This window comes from Canis lupus, chromosome 27 (assembly GCF_003254725.2).
Source record: "Canis lupus dingo isolate Sandy chromosome 27, ASM325472v2, whole genome shotgun sequence".
Classification (NCBI taxonomy): Eukaryota; Metazoa; Chordata; class Mammalia; order Carnivora; family Canidae; genus Canis; species Canis lupus.
In genome coordinates, this window is record NC_064269.1 from 5,901,807 (window position 1) to 5,922,679 (window position 20,873).

General features: G+C 40.7%; 2 protein-coding genes and 1 pseudogene across 2 annotated transcripts; 1 reads left to right on the forward strand and 2 right to left on the reverse strand.

Moving 5' to 3' along the window:
- The first annotated feature begins 7,704 nt into the window (after positions 1 to 7,704).
- Positions 7,705 to 9,732, forward strand: LALBA (lactalbumin alpha). Its single transcript, XM_025477270.2, has 4 exons — positions 7,705 to 7,872; positions 8,199 to 8,357; positions 8,806 to 8,881; positions 9,398 to 9,732. The coding sequence occupies exons 1-4, from the start codon at positions 7,740 to 7,742 to the stop codon at positions 9,456 to 9,458; spliced, it is 429 nt and encodes a 142-aa protein (XP_025333055.1). The 5' UTR covers positions 7,705 to 7,739; the 3' UTR covers positions 9,459 to 9,732.
- Positions 9,733 to 13,045: 3,313 nt separating this feature from the next.
- LOC112678153 (olfactory receptor 8S1) lies at positions 13,046 to 15,916 on the reverse strand. Its single transcript, XM_025477258.1, has 2 exons — positions 15,147 to 15,916; positions 13,046 to 13,208 (listed from the first exon to the last, which is right to left on the reverse strand). The coding sequence occupies exons 1-2, from the start codon at positions 15,914 to 15,916 to the stop codon at positions 13,046 to 13,048; spliced, it is 933 nt and encodes a 310-aa protein (XP_025333043.1).
- Positions 15,917 to 17,983: 2,067 nt separating this feature from the next.
- Positions 17,984 to 20,623, reverse strand: LOC112678152 (membrane-associated progesterone receptor component 1-like; annotated as a pseudogene).
- Between the last annotated feature and the right edge of the window lie 250 nt (positions 20,624 to 20,873).

Genomic DNA, 20,873 nt, shown 5'->3' on the forward strand with positions numbered 1-20,873 from the left:
AACTTTTTGGAGATGCATCAGCTGTGAACACATCTTAATCAACATATGCTCTCCCCTTGAATAGTGTACAAAATTGGAAGTAACTTGGGGATGGCGGTAGAAACTTAGCAAACACGATATTTTTTTCAAGTGAACCTGCTTCTTAGGGACCTCGTTTTTCAAAGAACAATAGCACAACATCCACATTTCTGCAAAGCTGGTTGGTCTTAATGGCCCTCACCTTCATTCTGACTTGAACTGGCAGTGTTTTTTTTTTTTTTTTAATCTTCCTTTAGCTTTTCTAGTGAATTCCAGCTAATTTTGTCTTTGCTGCTACTTTTTCTAGCTAGATCTCAGTATTCAAACTTGCCTGTGGACTTAATAATGCAACTTGAAGTTACTTATTTCTGGGACACACACACACACACACACACACAGCACAGAGGTTGGGTGGGGACCTCTAGATGCTGAATCTTGATCCTTTACAAAATGACACGATGGGGTCTCCTGGGTTTTGCAGCTGTTAATTCAGGACCACACTGACTGTGTGGTGAGTGTTGAGGGATTTCAGGCTAAAGGGCAAGATAAAAGTGACATACTATATGTTCATATAGCAAGGTCTGTTTTTAATACCAAATAGTTTATATGTCTATGCAGTCTGTTTCTAATAATGCGATTCTTGATGATGCACGTAGAGACTTAGAAAATTTGTTAGAATCCTTGTCTTCATGTATTAGGTGTTATAACACTTGCAATGGTGTGTCCCTCCCCTCTCCCTTTAGTCTTCAAAAAAACTACTTTGTAAGATTTCAAATTTCCCTGATTCCCTTTGATGTTCCTTTTAGTGGGTAGAAGAGAAGGTTGGTTGGTTGCTTTGTTCTTTATTTTTCAGTGAGGCTGTTAAATTAGGATTCTCTGTTAAACTCCCTGCTCGTTGGTTTCACTGGACAGTTCTCTTTATAGCATTTGACCAGTGATGCTGTGAAGTTCTGGAAGATCTTTGTGGAAGAGTTTTTTCTCCTATTGTTTATTCACTGTCAGTTATTTTCTCTTGACTATGTGGAGGACATTCAAGTCCTAAAACATGTAAACCTTTATCAATAAATTTCTTTACCTGCTATTAAACAAAACAAAACAAAACAAAATAAAGTGCTCAATCTCATGGGAAGTTGTGAAGTCTCAATGGCCAGGCAAGTGCTGTCCCCTACTGAGGCAAGGGGGCTCATTCCTCTGAGAGTAACTGCTCAGAGAGGGTTTCAGCTGAATGCTATCTGCAGATAATCCTCCTAGCAACTGGGGGAATGAGTGCTTTCATCGTGTAACTGGTAAAAGGAATCAGGTCTGTGCACCATATCATCCATTATAGCGCATCCTTGCCTGGATGTGGACATGTTAACATGAACTACAAACCTGAAGGAGAACAGGCCAATGGTTTTGTGTTCTCAAGAGAGAACTTTAGTATTACTGTTAATTGTTAATTATTTTTTTCCATGAACCATGAGAGGCAGACATATTCCCTGGTAGTTTCTTTTTGCTAAAAGCCAAAAAACTAAAAGAAAGCTTATCACTTTTGGAGATATCAAAGAAATTAGTGAAAAAATGTTAGAATTTATAACCTATTTTGGTGAGGTGGCTGGGTGGAAGATATATTTACAAAAAAGCACTTGTTCTCTGTACTATTGGTAAATACCTAAAAATGGAAAGAGGAAAATACCTCATTCACATTAACAACAAAAAAGTGTCATATACTTAGGAATAAGTTCAATAAAAAAGGCACTGAATATGTAAAAAGAATACTATAAAATCTTACTGAAATATATAAAATAAAATATGAATAAAAGAAACATACTTGTAACCTGAGATTAAAAATTTAACAGTAAAAAGTTACTTTCTAAAAATTATTGTATATATAATACAGTAACAAGAAATTATCTGAAAAGGAATAAAGAAAGCAATCTTATTTACAATAGCATTAAAAACAATAAAATACTTAGGAATTAATTTAACCAAGGAGGTAAAAAATTTGTACATTGAAAACTATAAGACATCAATGGAAGAAAATGAAGAAGATACAAAGAAGGATATCACATGTTCATGATTGGAATAATTAATTTTGTTAAAATATTTATACTATTTATTATGTAAACTATAAAAATAGAAAAAAACAATGTTAAAATTTGTATGGAGCCACAAAAGACCTCAAATAGCCAAAACATTCCTGAGAAAGAAAAAACTGGAGGCATCACACGTCCTTATTTCAAACTATATTACAAGGCTACAGTAATCTAAGTAGTATGGTACTGGCATTAAAAACAAGATACCTAAAGTAATGGAACAGAGAATGCAGATATGAGCCCACACATGTATGGTTAACTAATCCTTGACAGAGAAGTCAATATTCAACAAGGAAAAGATAGTGTCTTTAAGAAGTGGTGTTGGGAAAACCGAATATAAATGTGCAAAAGAATGTGATTGGACTTTTATTTTATACCACTCATGAGAATTAACTGAGAATGGATTAAGGACCTAAATGTAAGTCTTGAAATGATAAAACTCATATAAGAAAGCACAGGGAAAAATCTCCTTGACTTTGGTCTTGGCAATGATTTTTTGATATAACATCAAAAGCACAAGCAACAAAAATAAACAAATGGGATCATGTCAAAGTAAAAAGCAAACGTAGCAGCAAAAGTACAGCAAAAGTAACAATCTACAAAATGAGAAGACAATCTATTGCTAAGAACATTAAGTAAATCTTAAATATTCTTACCACAGGCACACATGTACACAAACTGTCATTACGTGAGGGACTAGGGATGTTAACTAACCTTAATGTGGCAATCATTTCACACTATACATGTGGGTCAAATCATCATGTTGTGCACCTTTATGTCAAATCTTAATTAAATATTTATCTAATGAAGCCTAATAAGAGAAAAAAAGAATGTGAAAGAGAATGTGCAAATGTGGCAAAATTTTGGCAGTGGGTGAATCTACTACACAAAGAGTAAATGTGAGTTGATTATAATATTCTTACAAATTTTATATAAGTTAAAAAAAATTTTGGGACTCCTGGGTGGCTCAGTGGTTGCTTGAGTGTCTCCCTTTAGCTCGGGTCATGATCCTGGAGTCCTGGGATAAGAGTCCTGGATTGAGCTCCCTGTGGGGGGCCTGGCCTGCTTCTCCTTCTGCCTGTGTTTCTGCCTCTCTCATCAATAAATAAATAAAATCTTAAAAAATAAACATAGACATTTTATAAATTAAAATGAGGGCACTTGTGTGGCTCAGTTGGTTAAGCATCTGACTCCTGATTTTGACTTGGGTCATGATATTAGGGTCTTGAGATCAAGCTCCATGTTGGGCTCTGTGTTCAGTGGAGAGTCCCTCTCCTCCCTCTACCTGTCTTTCTGCCCTTCCTTCACTCATGCTCTCTAAATAAATAGGTAAATAAAGAAAATTTATTTTTTTATAAATTTATTTTTTATTGGTGTTCAATTTGCCAACATACAGAATAACACCCAGTGCTCATCCTGTCAAGAGCCCACCTCAGTGCCCGCCACCCAGTCACCCCCACCCCCACCCTCCTCCCCTTCCACCACCCCTAGTTATTTCTTTATAAAGAAATTTATTATAAATTTATTTCTTTCTGCCCTTCCTTCACTCATGCTCTCTAAATAAATAGGTAAATAAAGAAAATTTTTTTAAAAAAATGAAAAATAGGTTAAGATTTGCATTCTTGGTAATTACAGACCTATGAATTTGTTTTAATTAATATTTCATTAAAAAGGTAAAATTCATTTTAGTATGTTTTAAAATAATTTGTATAGTTAGTATATTTTAGAGATTTTGTTCGTTCATTCATTCATTCATTCATGAGAGACACACAGAGAGAGGCAGATACACAGGCAGAGGGAGCAGCAGGCTCCCTATGGGGAGCCCCATGTGGAACTCCATCCTGCACCCCCAGGATCACGCCCTGAGCCCAAGGCAGGTGGTCAACCACTGAGCCACCCAGGCCTCCCTAGTTAGTATATTTTAAAATAATTTGCAAGTTAGGATTTATATATATATATTTTTAAAATTTTTATTTATTTATGATAGTCACACAGAGAGAGAAAGAGAGGCAGAGACACAGGCAGAGGGAGAAGCAGGCTCCATGCACCGGGAACCCGACGTGGGATTCGATCCCGGGTCTCCAGGATCGTGCCCTGGGCCAAAGGCAGGCGCCAAACCGCTGCGCCACCCAGGGATCCCCAAGATTTATATTTGTATATTTGCATTTTTTTGTTGATACTTTTCTCAGTTCACAGAAGTGAATCATTAAGCAGAAGAGCAGTTATAGAAATAGTGGTACAAATACAACAATTCAAAATAAGCTATGTAAATTGAGAAGACTTTGGTGCAGATACAGAATGTGAGTCCATAGTGCTAAGTGACTTCGCAAGGACTTTTGCACAAGCAACCCCAAAAGAAAAGCACCAATAGAAATCACTCCCTTTCCAAATGTTATTTGCTATAAATAACTCTCTAATTCAATTAATAATTTGTCTGAAATTTTTGTGTCAAGTCCAAGATCTAGTCTCATTGTACACCTAGTGATAATTTTCCTGGATTATGGGAGGAAGTAGAACAGGTGAGTGTATTAACCAGAAGAAGTAGTAATCAATATTATTGTGGATTTAGGGTTTGGAAGGTCTTCCTCCAAACAGTAGCCCTGGGCTCTCTCTATAAATTACCACTCATCTGCAAGCTACAGTTTTGGATGGCACCTGCCAACTGCATTTTGAAGCAGATGATTTTGATTCCTTAATCTCTAGAAGTCCTTCAAATAAGTCTGGTTTGGGAAACTTGAGTTTTAGCACAGCATCTGAGAGAATGAACAGCTTCCTAGCATATTCCTGAAAAATCCATGTGTGGTCAATGCCTCCTCACTGCTTTAATTCAGATCTCAGCCTACACACAGAGGACCCTACCTGTCTGGTAGCTGGAGCTTTCCTTCATTAGCTGTGCTGATATCTTTCCACATGCTTCCTCTTTCAGTGCTGTGGTCTTTGTTTGTTGTTCTTCTTTGGTGTATTGCCAAGAATCTGTGTCTTTCTCTGAATGCTTGTAATTGTTCCCTTTAGACATCTCCCATCTTCTTTTTCATATGACCACCAGATATGCTATTTTACAAACATTTCCAGGGAAATAATGGCTCCTCTTGCCTGAGGCACATTTATTTTCTGGGCTTAGCTGTGTAGATTTGAATACTGCTTTTTATTGCTTCAGGGAAGGGCAGAGACACAACCAAATTTTGGGCAAGCAGGCTGCTGCTGTAAGTCTTGACTTGGCTAGAAGCATAGTAAACCCCTGTGATTTCTGATATCTTGGCCCACCATTTTATTCTATCACAAGTACTTAGTCCATAGGTCAGTGCAGGAGGCATTTTACATCAGATTTCACTATTGGAGAGACCAGTCCTCAGGACTAGCTTTTTCTTTCTTTCTTTTTTTTTTAATATTTTATTTATTTATTCATGAGAGACAGACAGAGAGAGGCAGAGACATAGGCAGAAGGAGAAGTAGGCTCCCTGAGGGGAGCCGGATGTGGGACCCAACCCCAAGGACCCCGGGAACACGCCCTGAGCCAAAGGCAGATGGTCAACCACTGAGCCACCTAGGCATCCCAGGACTAGCTTTATTTATCTGTCCCTCTTTTGTATGGTTTAAGATCATCCTCTGCTCCCAGCCATATTTTCAATCATACTTGTTTAGTGTGATAGAATTCCTATTTTTGTTCTTCACGCACCTCTCAATGCCTCTGGGTAGAATGGAAGAGAAAGGCAGTAGTAACATTTCACTGTGTTTCTGAACATGTATCTCTTTGCTATCAGGACTTTCTGTTCATCTCTCTTGGCACCAAGATCCTGTATACTTGTTTCACTCATGCTACTACACATACTGGTTATCCATGATATGGAAGACAGATAAAACTGAGAGGGGTTTGCCCTGATTCTGAAGAGCTGTAGGATATAACAGTTAGGAATACCTTCAATTTGGAAGTCTTAGAATAAAGAGAATGAGCCCTGCCATGAAGGAGGATAATAGTTATTGGCATCATGACGTGAAGCTTGATGCCAGCAGGTTGGAGTAATTATTTAGAACTAGTACTCACAACTCTACTTGCTCAATGGCACCGATCTTAAAAAAGCTCAGATCCAGAATCTTGTTTTATGGACTCTAACTATATCCTAGTCCAATCTTTTTTTTTTTAATTTATTTTTATTTTTTAATTTTTATTTATTTATTTATATTTTTAAAAGATTTTATTTATTTATCCATGAGAGACACAGAGAGAGACAGAGACACAGGCAGAGGGAGAATCAGACTCCATGCAGGGAGCCCCACGTGTGACTAGATCCTGGGTCTCCAGGATCACACCCAGGCTGAAGGCAGCGCGAAACCGCTGAGCCACCCGGGCTGCCCTACAGGTGGTTTTAGGGTTGTCCCCAAAATGCAGCTCCTTTAATGTTGAGAAGTTTTCACTCTCTTACATAGGTGAGGACTGGATAAAAATGAATCTCTTCTACATGTCTCCTACTTTCTCACACATGGAGTTGTTTTCCTTATCGTTATCCAGCAGTCTCGATTCCATGTGGCCGACCTTTTTTTTTTTAATTGTACTTATTTACATTTTTTTAGAGAGAGAGAGAGCACTGTATGAAGGGGGAAAGGGGGAGAGAGAGGGAAGGAGGGGAGAGGAGGGGAGGGGAGGGGAGACGGAGGGAGGGAGGGAGGGAGAGATACAGAGAGACAGAGAGAGAGAGAGAGAGAGAGAGAGAGAGAAAGAGAGAGAGGCAGAGACAGAGGTAGAAGCAGGCTCCCCACAAGGAGCCAGATACGAGAATGTCCTAGTCCAATCTTAAAGTGCTCAAAGTCTTGTCTTTTTAACCTTTTGTGACCAACTCTGAGGCTGTCTATAAGTTTCTATATCCATGACAAATCTTCAAGTTATTACTTTTGGATTTACATAATATCTTAATTAACATAAATGTAGTACCTGGCTATTTAGTGGTAGTGGTGGTTAGGGGTGGAGAGCCTGGTAATAGCTCATAGGATAGCTAGATACTGTCATACATACTTTTCAAATTCTCTATTTTCCTGAAGTAGGAAGTCTCTGGATCCAGGTTATATCTGATTTTTATAGTCTATGTTGCTATAGTTTATCCCTATTCCTGAGCCCCTAGCCATGAACCACCATATCATGGGATTTTTTCTGGGCTTTGCCGAATGCCTGGATTGACTGGACAACTGCCAGCTCTGATCCTGGGACTATGGCATGTAATGACATATACTCCCTTTCCATATTCTGTATGTCTCTAGGGGGCAAGGGGTGTTGGCCATGGGCCCTTATTTTATTTTCTGATTGCCTCACTCATATTAGCCCTGAAGCCTCCTTTGTTCCTGAGGTAGACTGGGGACATCCTGCTTCCTTCAAGAAACAAAGGTACAAACAAAACCAAATGGGAACAGAATCATGCTTGAAACTCTCTCTGGGCAGAAAACAATACCTGGTATGGACTAGAGAGTAGGGGAGGAGAAGGAAAAATGGGGTGAAAGTACAGAAGGAAGCTGGCAGGCTCAGCTGGCATGGCCAGTCTCTCTTTATCCTCTTCCAGGAGGTAGGGCTTTATTCCAGGGCCCCTGAGGCTTTCTCCACAAATAAAAGGAGGTGAAGTTGTGTGGTGCCTCCATTTCAGGCTCTTGGGGGCAGCCAAAATGATGTCCTTTGTCTCTCTGCTCCTGGTTAGCATCTTGTTCCCTGCCATCCAGGCAAAGCAATTTACAAAATGTGAGCTGTCCCAGGTGCTGAAAGACATGGATGGCTTTGGAGGCATTGCTTTGCCTGAATGTGAGTTCCCTGCTGCCTTGCTTCATCTCATTTTTCATCTACCTGTCTCTTCTACCCTCATTTTCTTCTCCATTTTCATACAATTATATAATAATCCTCTTATCTTCTTAACTGTTTACTCTTTTGTTACATCTATTCATGTATCTTCCATTTCTTATCATCTGATCCTTATTGGAACTCTTCTTCTCATTAAGACACTTTGTGCATTGTCATATTTGGAAATTAATTAGAGAGTCTTTCTATGTCTGGTAATACAGGTCCTCATTTATGCTATAAATGCTGTGTTTGGACACCTCTGTAATAGCTCTTTCTCATCTTTCCCTCAGGGATCTGTACTATATTTCATACCAGTGGTTATGATACACAAACCATAGTCAATAACAATGGTGGCACAGACTATGGACTTTTCCAGATCAGCAATAAATTTTGGTGCAAGGACGACCAGAACCTTCAGTCAAGGAACATCTGTGACATCTCCTGTGACAGTGAGTAGTCCCTTTTACCCTGTTCCTCTGTTTTCCTGGAGCCTACCCCTGGGATAATCTCATTTTTGGTATCAAAGACACCTCTGACTTCATTGTCTTCTACTCCACTTTAATTGTGGGACTTGAATAGACAGTAAAAGGGTGTTAGAATTTTCATGTTCACCAAAGCCGCAGGCAGTTCCCTGAAGTAGATGAGCTTAGCGGTTTGGAAATCTTGAAGTCTGATACCCTGCATTTTCAGAGTTGATGAAGCTGATAATTCCTCTGAAGATACCCAAGAGAAGTGAAGGGGGGAATTACCGTATTGGCTTTCTAATATAGGAAGACAAGAGGCATAAGCCTCCATTTCAGAGAAGGACCAGACTTGCTTGATCCAGGGAAGAGGGAACTCACTATCTTTCTGGGTAATACTTAGCTCTCACATTCCTGTCCTTGTAACTCCTGCCAGAGTTCCTGGATGATGACCTTACTGATGACATGATTTGTGCCAAGAAGATCCTGGATAAGGAAGGAATTGACTACTGGTGAATCCTCATTCTATTTTCTACTTTTCCCTTCTCTTCCTTTTTCTCACTTCTTTAGGCCAGCACCACTGCCCTCTCCTTCTATCTCCTGGCTATTTAATGTAGAATGTATTTTCCAAAACAAAACTCATCCAGCAGACTCAGGTTTCCAATTTTCAAGCCTCCTCCATGACACTCTTGTTTGGTAATATTCCTATTAAGCATAGGGAATAGAGGACTGGGACCTAGGTCTCCCTTCACCTGAACATGGACATCTATTTCTGATTGTTTAGTCCTAGACCCTGAAGTAAGCTTTTGATACCATTCATGTCCTTTCCAGCCCTACAATTTTCTTGAAGTTTTAAGTGTATCCTATTCCACTAGGTGGCTCAGTGTCCCTTGTCATTTGGCTAGGAAAGTCTTTCTCTAATTTTCATCCACACTCTACCACCTTGGCCCTCCTGCGGGTAAAGTTAGATGGAAGTTCAAGCTAAAATCCAGTTAGCCAACTTGTGCTGTCTCCTTTTCCATTATCAGGTTGGCCCATAAACCACTCTGCTCTGAGAAGCTGGAGCAGTGGCGCTGTGAGAAGTTGTGAGTGCCTGCTGTCACTGGTGCTTCTGCTTCTGTATGTTCCTGGAATGCCTCTTCCCTAAGGCTACCTCAGTTTGCTTCTTTCTTCTTCCTTGAAGCTGATTTGTCTCTGAATCCTGAGCTCTGTGGTGACACCACTGGACACTTGAGGACTATTCTCCAGCAATGCATGGCTGGTACACTGGACTTTTGACCCTTGTTCAGTGCCCTCTGATGGCACTTTCAGTACAACAATGGATTTCATCTCTGTCTTGAATAAAGGGCCTGATTTTGAATGACTAGCTGTATTTTCTTCCCAGAGGGAGGAGGAGGAAATAGCATGAATGGGTGGACACTGAAGTTGTAGGTCATAGTCACCTCTCATCTCTATTGAAGAGGAAATAGGCTGAACTTATAATAGAAAGATGGAGGTTACTTTCTGTACCAATTCAATTCAACAAGGTTACTGATCATTTGGCATATTCAAAGAACTATCGAGGGAGTCAAAAATAGGCAAGAGGGTCTCTTTCCTCACGGACTAGGAGGAAAGAGAAGATAAGTATTGATAAATAATTATAATACAAGGAATAATGTCATAGCATCATGAGAGAGGTTAGAAATGTTCTTCAAGCATTCATAAGAGAAAAAGGTACTTTATTTAGGGGAGTGCTATGGGAAAAAGAGATCAAAGAAGGATTCATGAAAGGAGTGACAGTTAAGTTGGTTTTGAAGTATGGGTTGGATTTTGACTGGTGGAGATGTGGGATAGGAGAAGAACAGAAAGGACAAGGGCAAGGATGGGGCACCAAGAATCTATAATGTGGGGGACGTGGGTGGCTCAGTGGTTGAGCATCTGCTTCTGGCTCAAGTTGTGATCCCGGAGTCTTGGGATCGAGTTCCACATCGAGCTCCCTGTAGGGAGCCTACTCCTCCCACTGCCTATGTCTCTGCCTTTCTCTTTGTGTCTGTCATGAATAAATAAATAAAAAAATCTTTAAAAAGAAAAGAATCTGAAATGGGTGACTTGAATGGTTTGAGGGACTTCCTTACTCTTGAGGTAAGGAAATATCCTTTTTTTTGGTTTTTGTTTTTGTTTTAGATAAGGAAATATCCTTCACAAAGTGCTGCGAGAGGATCACAGGACCCTTACAGTCAGCTTAGCCATTGAAGAATTTTGACATTTGGGCCTTTTTATTTTTATTTTTTATTTTTTATTTTTTTATTTTTTTATTTTTTAAATAAATTTTAAAAATTTTTATTTATTTATGATAGTCACACACACACAGAGAGAGAGAGAGAGGCAGAGACACAGGCAGAGGGAGAAGCAGGCTCCATGCACCGGGAGCCCGACGTGGGATTCGATCCTGGGTCTCCAGGATCGCGCCCTGGGCCAAAGGCAGGCGCCAAACCTCTGCGCCACCCAGGGATCCCCATTTGGGCCTTTTTATTTGAACTCTGTACTCCATTAGTCTTCCTTGCTGCTTTGCTTTTTTTTTTTAATTTTAAGATTTTTTTGAAATTTTTATTCTTATAAATTTATTTTTTATTGGTGTTTAATTTGCCAACATATAGAATAACATCCAGTGCTCATCCTGTCAAGTGCCCCCCTCAGTACCCGTCACCCAGTCACCCCTAACCCCCGCCCACCTCCTCTTTCACCACCCCTAGTTCGTTTCCCAGAGTTCAGAGTCTTTCATGTTCTGTCTCCCTTTCTGATATTTACCACTCATTTTTTCTCCTTTCCCCTTTATTGCCTTTCACTATTTTTTATATTCCCCAAATGAATGAGACCATATAATGTTTGTCCTTCTCCCATTGACTTATTTCACTCAGCATAATACACTCCAGTTCCATCCACGTCGAAGCAAATGGTGGGTATTTGTCGTTTCTAAAGATTTTTCTTTTTTTTTTTTAAAGATTTTATTTATTTATTCATTAGAGACAGAGAGAGAGAGAGAGAGAGAGAGGCGCAGAGACACAGACAGAGGGAGAAGCAGACTCCTCGCAGGAAGCCCAATGTGGGACTCAATCCTGGGACTGAGATCACACCCTGAGCCAAAGGCAGCTGCTCAACTGCTGAGCCATCCAGGTGTCCCTAAGATTTTACTTTTAAGTAATCTATACACCCAAAGTGGGACTCAAACTCACAACCCCGAGATCAAGAGTAGCATGCTCTACTGATTGAGTCAGCTAGGTGCCCCTGCTTTGCTTATTTTTAAGGGCAATTTATCCCAATGATTATGAGATATGTAAAAGGAGGAGATTTGAGTCCTAAAGTCTGTTTTGGCTACTCATTGATGGTGTGAACCTGGGCATGTCATCTCTGCCCTCTGTGCTTCCAGCATTTCAAACTTCCAATTTAAAGCACCATATTTCTGTACAGATAGCTAACAGAGACATGAAAAGATGCTCAACATCACTTGGCATCATGGAAATACGAATCAAAACTACAATGAGATGCCACCTCACACCTGTCAGAATGGTTAGAATTAACAACACAGGAAACCACGTGTTGGTGAGGATGCAGAGAAGGGGAACCCTCTTACACTGTTGGTAGGAAACCAAAGTGGTTGTATCAGTTTTGAGGTTCTTCAAAAATTAAAAATAGAACTACTCCATGATCCAGCAATTGCACTATTAGGTATTTACCCAAAGGAAACAAAAAAAAAAAACTGATTTGAAGGGATATATGCACCCCTAGGTTATAGCGGCATTATCAACAATAGCCAAATTATGGAAAGAGCTCAAATGCCCTTTGACTGGTGAATGGATAAAGAAGATGTATATACACACACATAATGGAGTATTACTCAGCCTTGCCATTTGCAATGACATGGATGGAGCTAGGGTATTATGCTGAGTGAAATAATTCAGTCAGAGAAAGACAAATACCATATGATTTCTCTCCTATATGGAATTTAAGAAACAAAACATATGAACATATGGGAAAGATGAACATATGGTAAAAAAAAAGAGGCAAACCAAGAAACACTTTTTTAAAAAAAAAAAAAGATTTTATTTATTCATGAGAGACAGAGAGAGAGGCAGAGACATAGGCAGAGGGGGAAGCAGGCTCCCAGCCAGGAACCTGATGTGGGCATTGATATGGGCCTTGCTGAGGGCCTCGATCCCTGGCCTCAATCCTGGGACTTGTTCCCGGGACTCGATCCCGGGACTAGGATCATGCCCTGAGCTGAAGGCAGACGCTCAACCACTGAGCCACCCAGGTGTCCCTCTTTCTCTCTTTCTATCCCAATTTCTCCTCCATGCTACTTTCCTCTGACATCTACATATAATTTTCTTTGGATAAGTACCCCAAATTGGGAATACTGGATCATGTAATAGTTCTTTTTTAGTTTTTTTTGGGATCCTTCATAGGGTTTTTTGTGAGAATTTTCTTGAGTGGTAACTGGGCCTCCTGTGGATAGATATCAGATGCTCCATGGAGGTATCCCCATCTTGCTTCATTAGGGGAGGATTTTGGGGTCAGAGGAACTAATGCTTCTCTTTTGCAAAAGGAAGAATGCTGAGATAGCTGGTAATAGCTCTTCCTGCTTCCTCTTCTGTTGCACAACTCTTTCTCCTGTTACGAGAGGATGCAGTGGAGCTAGGTTACAAGGTAAGCCTGAGCTTCCTGGCCAGCACCCTCCTGAGAGCTGTCTTCACTTCCTGGTTCTTCAGACTGTAGATGAGAGGGTTTAGCAGTGGGGTCACCACACTGTACTGCATGGAGAGTACTTGTTCCAGGGCTGAGCCAGATGCTGGGGTCATGTACCTTGGAGGGAATAGCACAAATGAGTAAACTGAGACCAGAACAATGGTCACAATACTGTTGGCAGCCATGGTCCATCCCATCCCAGAGACTCTGCAAAGAGGGTCCTCAGAGCTGAATGAACTAATGGTGGTAACAGCATCTAGATATGATTGTGTGATTAGGGAGAGCTGAGTCATTTCTACCTTCAATGCCTCCAAACATGTGTTATCTTGTAAGAGCTGCCCCAAGGAAAAGGAAAGTGCTGAAGGTTAGAATAAAACTAACAATTTCATGTGTTTCTGTAGTACTTCAAAGTCTTCAAAGCATATTTTCTTAATAGTTATGATAAAGGTGTGAGGATTTTTTCCTCTTCTTTTCCTTGTATATACAACTATATGTTCTCATCTTGTGAGGATTGCTTCTTACAAAAGTGTATGGTTATTCTAATAATGCTATCATTGTTCCCAACATTTATGGCTCTGGGAATTACCCTCAGTCACGGCACATCATTTTATATAATGCTAGTGGAACAAACATTTGTCCTTTTAGGTGCCTTTTTCTTTGGTTTAGAAAAGAAGCCAAGCTTGGTAAATAAAGTGGAAGATAAAAATGTGTTAAGCACAAGATATGAATCAAAAATAATAAGGTTAAATATTGAGGATCATTTTTTAAAATTTATTTTTTATTGGTGTTCAATTTGCCAACATATGGAATAACACCCAGTGCTCATCCCATCAAGTGCCCCCCTCAGTGCCTGTCACCCAGTCACCCCACCCCCCACCCACCTCCCTTTCTACCACCCCTTGTTCGTTTTCCAGAGTTAGGAGTCTCTCATGTTCTGTCTCCCTTGAGGTTCATTTTGTTGAGGATCACTGAGAGTATTTCCCAAAGAAGCATTATTATTTATTTATTTATTTATTTATTTATTTATTTATTTATTTCAACAGTGCCATCATCATTGGAATGTTATTTGTAGGTTCTGGTGTGCTTGATTTAAAAAGATATTCATTTTACTGTCATTTTTCTTCATCTAATTTATCCCTCCTAATATTTCTGTGGAGTAGGTAGGAGCAATCTTATAGTCTCCTTATGGCATATGAAGAATAGGATACAGAGAAGATAAAGAGATTTGTCCATAGCCTCAAATGAGCTCTTCTGGACTATTCCTTATCATCTTTTTCTTCTCCTTCTTTCTCTCTAAGTAATAGGCAAGTGAGAAAAGTATGGAGCAATTTGTATAAATCCATCTCCAGTTCACCAGTAGACATCATGGACCATTAATTATTCTGCTCCTAGTAAGTGAGGACTTGTCAGCTAGAGCTGTTTATGTTTGAGACAAGCGTGGTAGGAAAGAGCACGAGATTTGGAGTCACTTATATTATGGCTCAATTTCTAACTTGCTCTAGGGACTCTGAGAAATTACTTGGTACTCTTGAAACTTAGGTTCCTTACCTGAAAGTGAGATTAATAATATTTCTCTTATAGTGTGCTACATATTAAAATTGAGCTTGACCACGTAAAATGGCTGGTGTATAGAAGTTGTCTAATAAATACTTATAGCACAAATAAGCTTCAGAGACATCATCTTCCAGTAGGAAAAAAGATATCATCTGTTTCAAGAATGATATGTTTTATTGTTTTGTCTAGCACTGAATAAAAATCTACAAGGGCTTTCTGATTTCCTTTTCCTATTAATCATAAGTTAACAAAAGGAACGATGTCTCTAGTCCTTTTACAAGCTCATCTTTCAGAGTTAGACAATTGAGACCTGAGAAAGAAAATAGATTTTTTATAATTCACACAGCTCGTCTACAGCAGAGCCAGAACTAGAACTCAGGCCTTCTGAATTCCAATCCAGTCATTTTCCTGCTATTTTGCAATGCTCTGTTCTACAGACCAGGACACTTTTGGGCAAGGGATATCCTACATTGACATTTGGGAGGTTATAGTATGACATACCTGATAACTCCTGAACCATAAAAGTTGGTGATCACAAGAAGATGAGAAGAGCAGGTGGAAAAGATCTTTCTCCGACCAGTGGCAGAGTTGATTCCTAGGGCTGTCATGATGATACGGGTGTAGGAGCCCAGCAATAGGACAAAGGCACCAAGGCCCAGGACTGCCATGGTGGTCAGATTGGAGGCAACACTAACATAGGGGTCAGAACAGGTCAGCAGGAGCACTGGGGGAAGCTCACAGGCAAAACTACGGACAAGATTGGGCCCACAGAAGTGCTGCTGAGCCAGAAGGATGCTGTTAACCAGGCTAGTCCCTACTCCTATGGCCCAGGATGCTACCACCAGGCCAGTACATAGCTTCTTGTTCATAGCCACCACATACAACAGTGGGTGGCACACAGCCTGGAACCGGTCATAGGCCATGACTGAAAGGAGGCAAGTTTCAGTGGCCCCAGAAAATATGACCAAGGAGATCTGGGTGAAACATTCAACAGAGGAAACAGTCTTCCACTTGGAAAGGAGGTTCTCTAGCAATTTAGGCACAATGATTGAGGAATAGAAAGCATCCAAGAAGGAGAGGTGACTCAGGAAGAAGTACATGGGTGTGTGGAGGTGAGAATCAGCCCTGGTGACTAGCAGCATCGCCAGGTTCCCCAGAATGGTCAGGAGGTAAATCCCCAGGAAGAGCACAAAGAGCAGAGCCTGGATCTGAGGATTGTTGGATAGTCCTAGGAGGACAAATGTGACTGTGGTTATGTTGCCAACTTCCATGGTGCACTTCAGTTCTCCTTTCAGGACAAGAATGGAAAAGAATGATCTAATGAGTTATCAGTCTTGGGGATGAAGCATTGGAAGTAAAACTTCATGGCTGATCCAGGACAGATTGTGTAGCAGGAACACCCCTGCCACGTCAGACCTCATTAGTCCTTCCTGGCTCAGGGAAGGAAACTATTGGCTAAGGTGGAGAAAGTGGGAAAGAAGAAAGTAGACAAGCAGATATGGAAAGGAAAGAGAAGAGAATAGGGATTATCCGGACTGGAGAAGGAAAGAAAAGCATTTGGGAACAGATTCCAGAGCACTGAGAAGTACTGTTCTCCAGTTCCAAAAGAAACTGAGCTCAAACCACAGGAGGGCTGACTGGCACAGTGAATAAGTGATGACATTTTAACTGATTGGCTGACAGACCATGATGAATGATTGATTGATAGAGGTACTGTGCACCTAATGATGGTGCAAGTCATTTCTCTGCTACAGTAAGTCCAAGAGTAAGTCCCTTGAGTTTCTCATTTTAAAAAATCTGGGAAAACTAGATGGTTCTAAAGCCCATTCCAGCTTAGAAATTCTAAAGATTAAAAAAAAAAAAAAAGAAATTCTAAAGATTAAAAAAAAAAGAAATTCTAAAGATTAAGGGACAATTTAATTTGGGTTTCACTGGTACTAAATAGAAATACTTTCTCCCCTTCTGTGTCAACCCAAGCAGAAGTGGTACATGAGTGTGCTAATTTCACGGAAGCCAGGAAGGAGGAAGCCCTCAAAATGGAGGTGAGGGTTGTGCCCATCGGCTACTCCAAGGTCTTCCCATTCCTGGGTTTCTGTGAATCTATACTATACAGAACTCTTCTGTTCTGTAATCTTAAAACTTTACATGAAAGTCCATGAAGACTGTGCTATCCTCTGAGATGGTACCAGAGGATTTGGATAAAGTCAACTCAAATTTGGACCATTTTCTGTGCATCACAGGGATGGTAAAAGCGGGAGAGAGAGAGAGAAGAGAGAAAAGAGAGAAAAAACCCACCAAGAACACCTGGTAAAATGTAGAGTTATAGGTTTTAGCCTAGATCAGAGCAAGGTAAAATTGTCACCTTTCTCTTTGATGGGTAACTCAGTAGATAAGTGAGATTCTGATCTCTATTGATGGCTTGTGCACTCATGGATTCCCAGAGAAGGTAGTTACAGGAGAAGATGGATATGAATGAGAAGATTTGTCTTCACCTGTGCATCCTAGGCCAACAAGAGATGATCTCAGTGGATGGTAACCAAATGACAGTATTTCCAACCCTGGACCAAAAATCCCAGATGTGGCTGGGGCTTTTGTGGGCTACCCTCAACTTTGTCCTTCCTTTAGAAGACTCAGGGGTGGAACTTCTTAGCAAGGAAATGTCCCTATAGTCTTTCTGTCTAAGGGGAAGACTTCTTGACTCTGCCTCCCATATAACAATGGCCAGAGGGACTTGATCTCAGTTCTAGACCTTGGAGGCTGAGGGAGGTCCCTGGAGATGTCCTTAAGCAGGAGGCCTGCCCTGAATGTGAATGAGGTCTCCAAGGGCCAACTATTCCTTCCCAGAATCACTCTTGTTTCAGTGGGTTGCATCATACAAGGGGAAGGGGGGAACTAGGGTAGCCAATAATGTCTAAAGATAAAAATATAGAATTCTAAAGATTTCTGGTACAAAAACCTGGAATTTCTTTCTTCTTTCTCTCCCTTCATCTTTCCCTTCCTTCTCATTTTGTTATGCTTTTTTTTTTTAAAAAAAGATTTTATTTATTTTTCATGAGAGGCACAGAGAGAGAGAGAGAGAGGCAGAGACACAGGCAGAGGGAGAAGCAGGCTCCATGCAGGGAGCCCGACCTGGGACTCGATCCCGTGTCTCCAGGATCATGCCCTGGGCTGAAGACAGCACTAAACCGCTGGGCTACCACGGCTGTCCAGCATTTTGTTATGTTTATATTTATGATTATGAAAATAATATAGTGATAAAATATAGAAAATTAAAAAGATACTGAAGATACTTTAAAAATGAAAAAAGATATTAGGGTGCCTGGATGGCTCAGTTGTTTTTTTTTTTTTTTTTTTTAACTGGGTAAAACCATTTTATTAACTGACCAAAGCACTTCATTTTGTTTTCTGATTTGAGGTAAAACCATTAAACACGGTTCACAAGAAAATACAAGAACTATTCAACTACAGTTACAAGAGTTTGAAACCTCACTAGTTGTTCATATAATACTTTTACAAATTCATACAACTGTACAGTCTACTTAAGCTAAGTTTATTGTTAACCAAAAGACCAATATCAAAGACCTTGACGCTTGCCCTACTACTCTTGGCAGTGGCTATGGTTTTGTAACAAGGGAAGAATAACTGTTACCTTAAGAAATATACTTTAAAAACCATTTGGCTAGTAATGTGTACTTTCTTCATTCCTCAGGGGTGTGTGTTGTGTGGTGTGCGTGTAGGCTCTCCAGAGGGCAAACGCCTGCTTCTGTTCACCATAATCCCTCTCACGGCAAAAACTGTGTGAAATCACCACTGTCCCACTGTGAACATGGGGATTGGGGAAATAGTTCTACATTTTCTTTGTATATTTAGGTTTTTCGGGAAGCCAGTAGATTTCTTCCGAAGCTTTCTTTTGAACATTCAGATGGTGTCTTTAGAGCCTTATTATACATTGCTGTGTTAGTGGGGGCTTCTAAGTGTCCAGAGGAGGACAAAAAGAATGATGCAGTCTAGAAACACAGTGAATGTATTTTTCCCAACCAAGCTCAGCATTAAGATTTCTTTCTTTCTTTTTTCCTGGGCAGCTCTCTTTAGTCAATACCAAGGCAGGCTTTGGAACACGGCAGATTTGCTTTAGAGGTAGATAAAACAGAAATCATGCAGTTAAGTCAATTGAGGAAGAAGGGCTTTGCACTCTTGAGGACATCAGGACCAGAAAGTGATCCTTTTTTCTTGGGACTAGAAGGACTTTTCTCATTTAACATTTTTACCTGTTTGGGGGAAATACCCAAGTCTTACCTGTCTCTCTCAGGAAAAACGAATTTAAAGGCAGCCTGCACTAACTACAGACAGAGGGAGAGAGTGCCAACATTTGGATTACAGCACTGCAGTTCACGGTCTGGGTCTGTGACACACAAACACGTCATGCACTTGGAGACAGAGGTTAATTGTATCAGTGTCACTAGTGATGTTAATTACAAAAACGTACAGCAAGTTCGAAACTTCTCTAAATATCGAAATCACTATGTTTTAAAGACAGACTGGAATGTTACAAATGATTCTGCAAAATGCAAAAATAGATATGCTTCCACTGGGTGCTTTAATGATTTTTCCGAGCATTCTCATCTTTTGCTTCTTCCTCATCAGAGTACGCAGTGGGCTCCTCCCCCTCCTTCAGCAGTTTGCCCACGATGATACTTGAAAGTGAACTGAGAGTCCCAGTCACTCGGGGTCTCCCTGCTGGGCAGGGGTGAGGTCAGAAAGGTCATCGTACTCGTCCTTCAGTGCTTCCTTATCCAGGCAAAATGTGGCAAGGCCCTGGGATGCATCTCTTCCAGCAAAGACCCCGTATGGCCCCTCGGGCCCGTAGAACTTGCAGCCTTTGGTCACGATGAACACCTTGCAGTTGATGGTCATGAGTATGTGTGGGTCCTGGACGCCGTCGAGTGCCGCAGCTAGACTGGGGTGAAGTCAGGCGGCTTAAGGCGGGGCAGGGGGGCGGCTGGTCCCCGTGCACGATCTTGTACAGCAGGAAGATGCAGAGGCCGAGCAGCAGCAGGTTGAGCGGCGACGTGAAAATCTCGTGCAGCAGTCCGCCACCCTCCAGCTCACTCGGGTCGGTGCTGGTCGCCGCCACATCCTCTGCAGCCAGGATCGCTGGCGCAAAGGTTGGGCCGGGCTAGGGAGGGCTGCGGAGCTGGCTGCTTTCTCCTCCTTCTCAGCAAGCTAGTTGGTTAAGCATCCAACTCTTGATTTCTGCTGAGGTCATGATCTCAGGGTCATGGGATTGAGCCCTGAGTCGGGTTCCTTGCTCAGTATGGAGTCCACTTAAGATTCTCTCTCTCTTCTCCCTCTGCCAGTCCTCAACACCGCCCCCCCCACAACTGCTCACTCTTTCTAAGAAAAAAAAAAAAAAGATATCAAAGATATTTTAATTATGAAAGAAGAAAATAAACATCTAACATGTCACCCACCCCAAATTAATTATTTTATTTATTGCAATTAAATAAAATCCAAATTGATTAAAAAGTTCAAAACAAATTTTTAATCGCGGCAAAAACTTTTTATTGTGAACACGTTTAAACATATACAGAAGTAGAAAGAGTAGTGTATTGACTCTTCTGTATCCATCATTGAGCTTCAACAAATATGAGCTCTTTGACCCGTACCCAGCTTTGACCACATGGAACTGCATTCCATGAGCAGACATGTGTCTAAAACACAGGAAAGTTCTGTTACTGAAAGGTAGAAGGAAAGGGCAGTACTGAGGAAGAATGATCAGTCTATTTTATATATATAAATATACATATACATATAAATATATATATTTATTTATTTATTGAAGTTCGATTTGCCAACATATAGTATAACACCCAGTGCTCATCTGTCAAACGCCTTCCTCAGTGCCTGTCACCCAGTCACCTCATCCCCCCACCTGCCTCCACTTCTACTACGCCTTGTTCAATTCCCAGAGTGCTCATGTTTTGTCTTCCTAATTTTTCCCACTCATTTTCCCTCCTTTCCCCTTTAATCCCTTTCACTATTTTTTTTCCTTTCACTATTTTTATATTCCCCATTTGAGTGAAACAATATGATGTTTGTCCTTCTCCAATTGGCTTACTTCACTCAGCATAATACCCTCCAGTTCCATCCACGTTGAAGCAAATGGTGGGTATTTGTCGTTTCTAATGGCTGAGGAATATCCCATTGTATACATAAACCACATCTTCC

Coding starts and splice junctions, on each gene's coding strand:
- LALBA (XM_025477270.2), top strand. CDS start 7,740: ATGATGTCCTTTGTCTCTCTGCTCCTGGTTAGCATCTTGTTCCCTGCC. Junction 7,873..8,198: donor AGGCATTGCTTTGCCTGAAT/GTGAGTTCCCTG, acceptor TCTTTCCCTCAG/GGATCTGTACTATATTTCAT. Junction 8,358..8,805: donor CTGTGACATCTCCTGTGACA/GTGAGTAGTCCC, acceptor AACTCCTGCCAG/AGTTCCTGGATGATGACCTT.
- LOC112678153 (XM_025477258.1), bottom strand. CDS start 15,916: ATGGAAGTTGGCAACATAACCACAGTCACATTTGTCCTCCTAGGACTA. Junction 13,209..15,146: donor TATGGTTCAGGAGTTATCAG/GTATGTCATACT, acceptor ATTCCCTCCAAG/GTACATGACCCCAGCATCTG.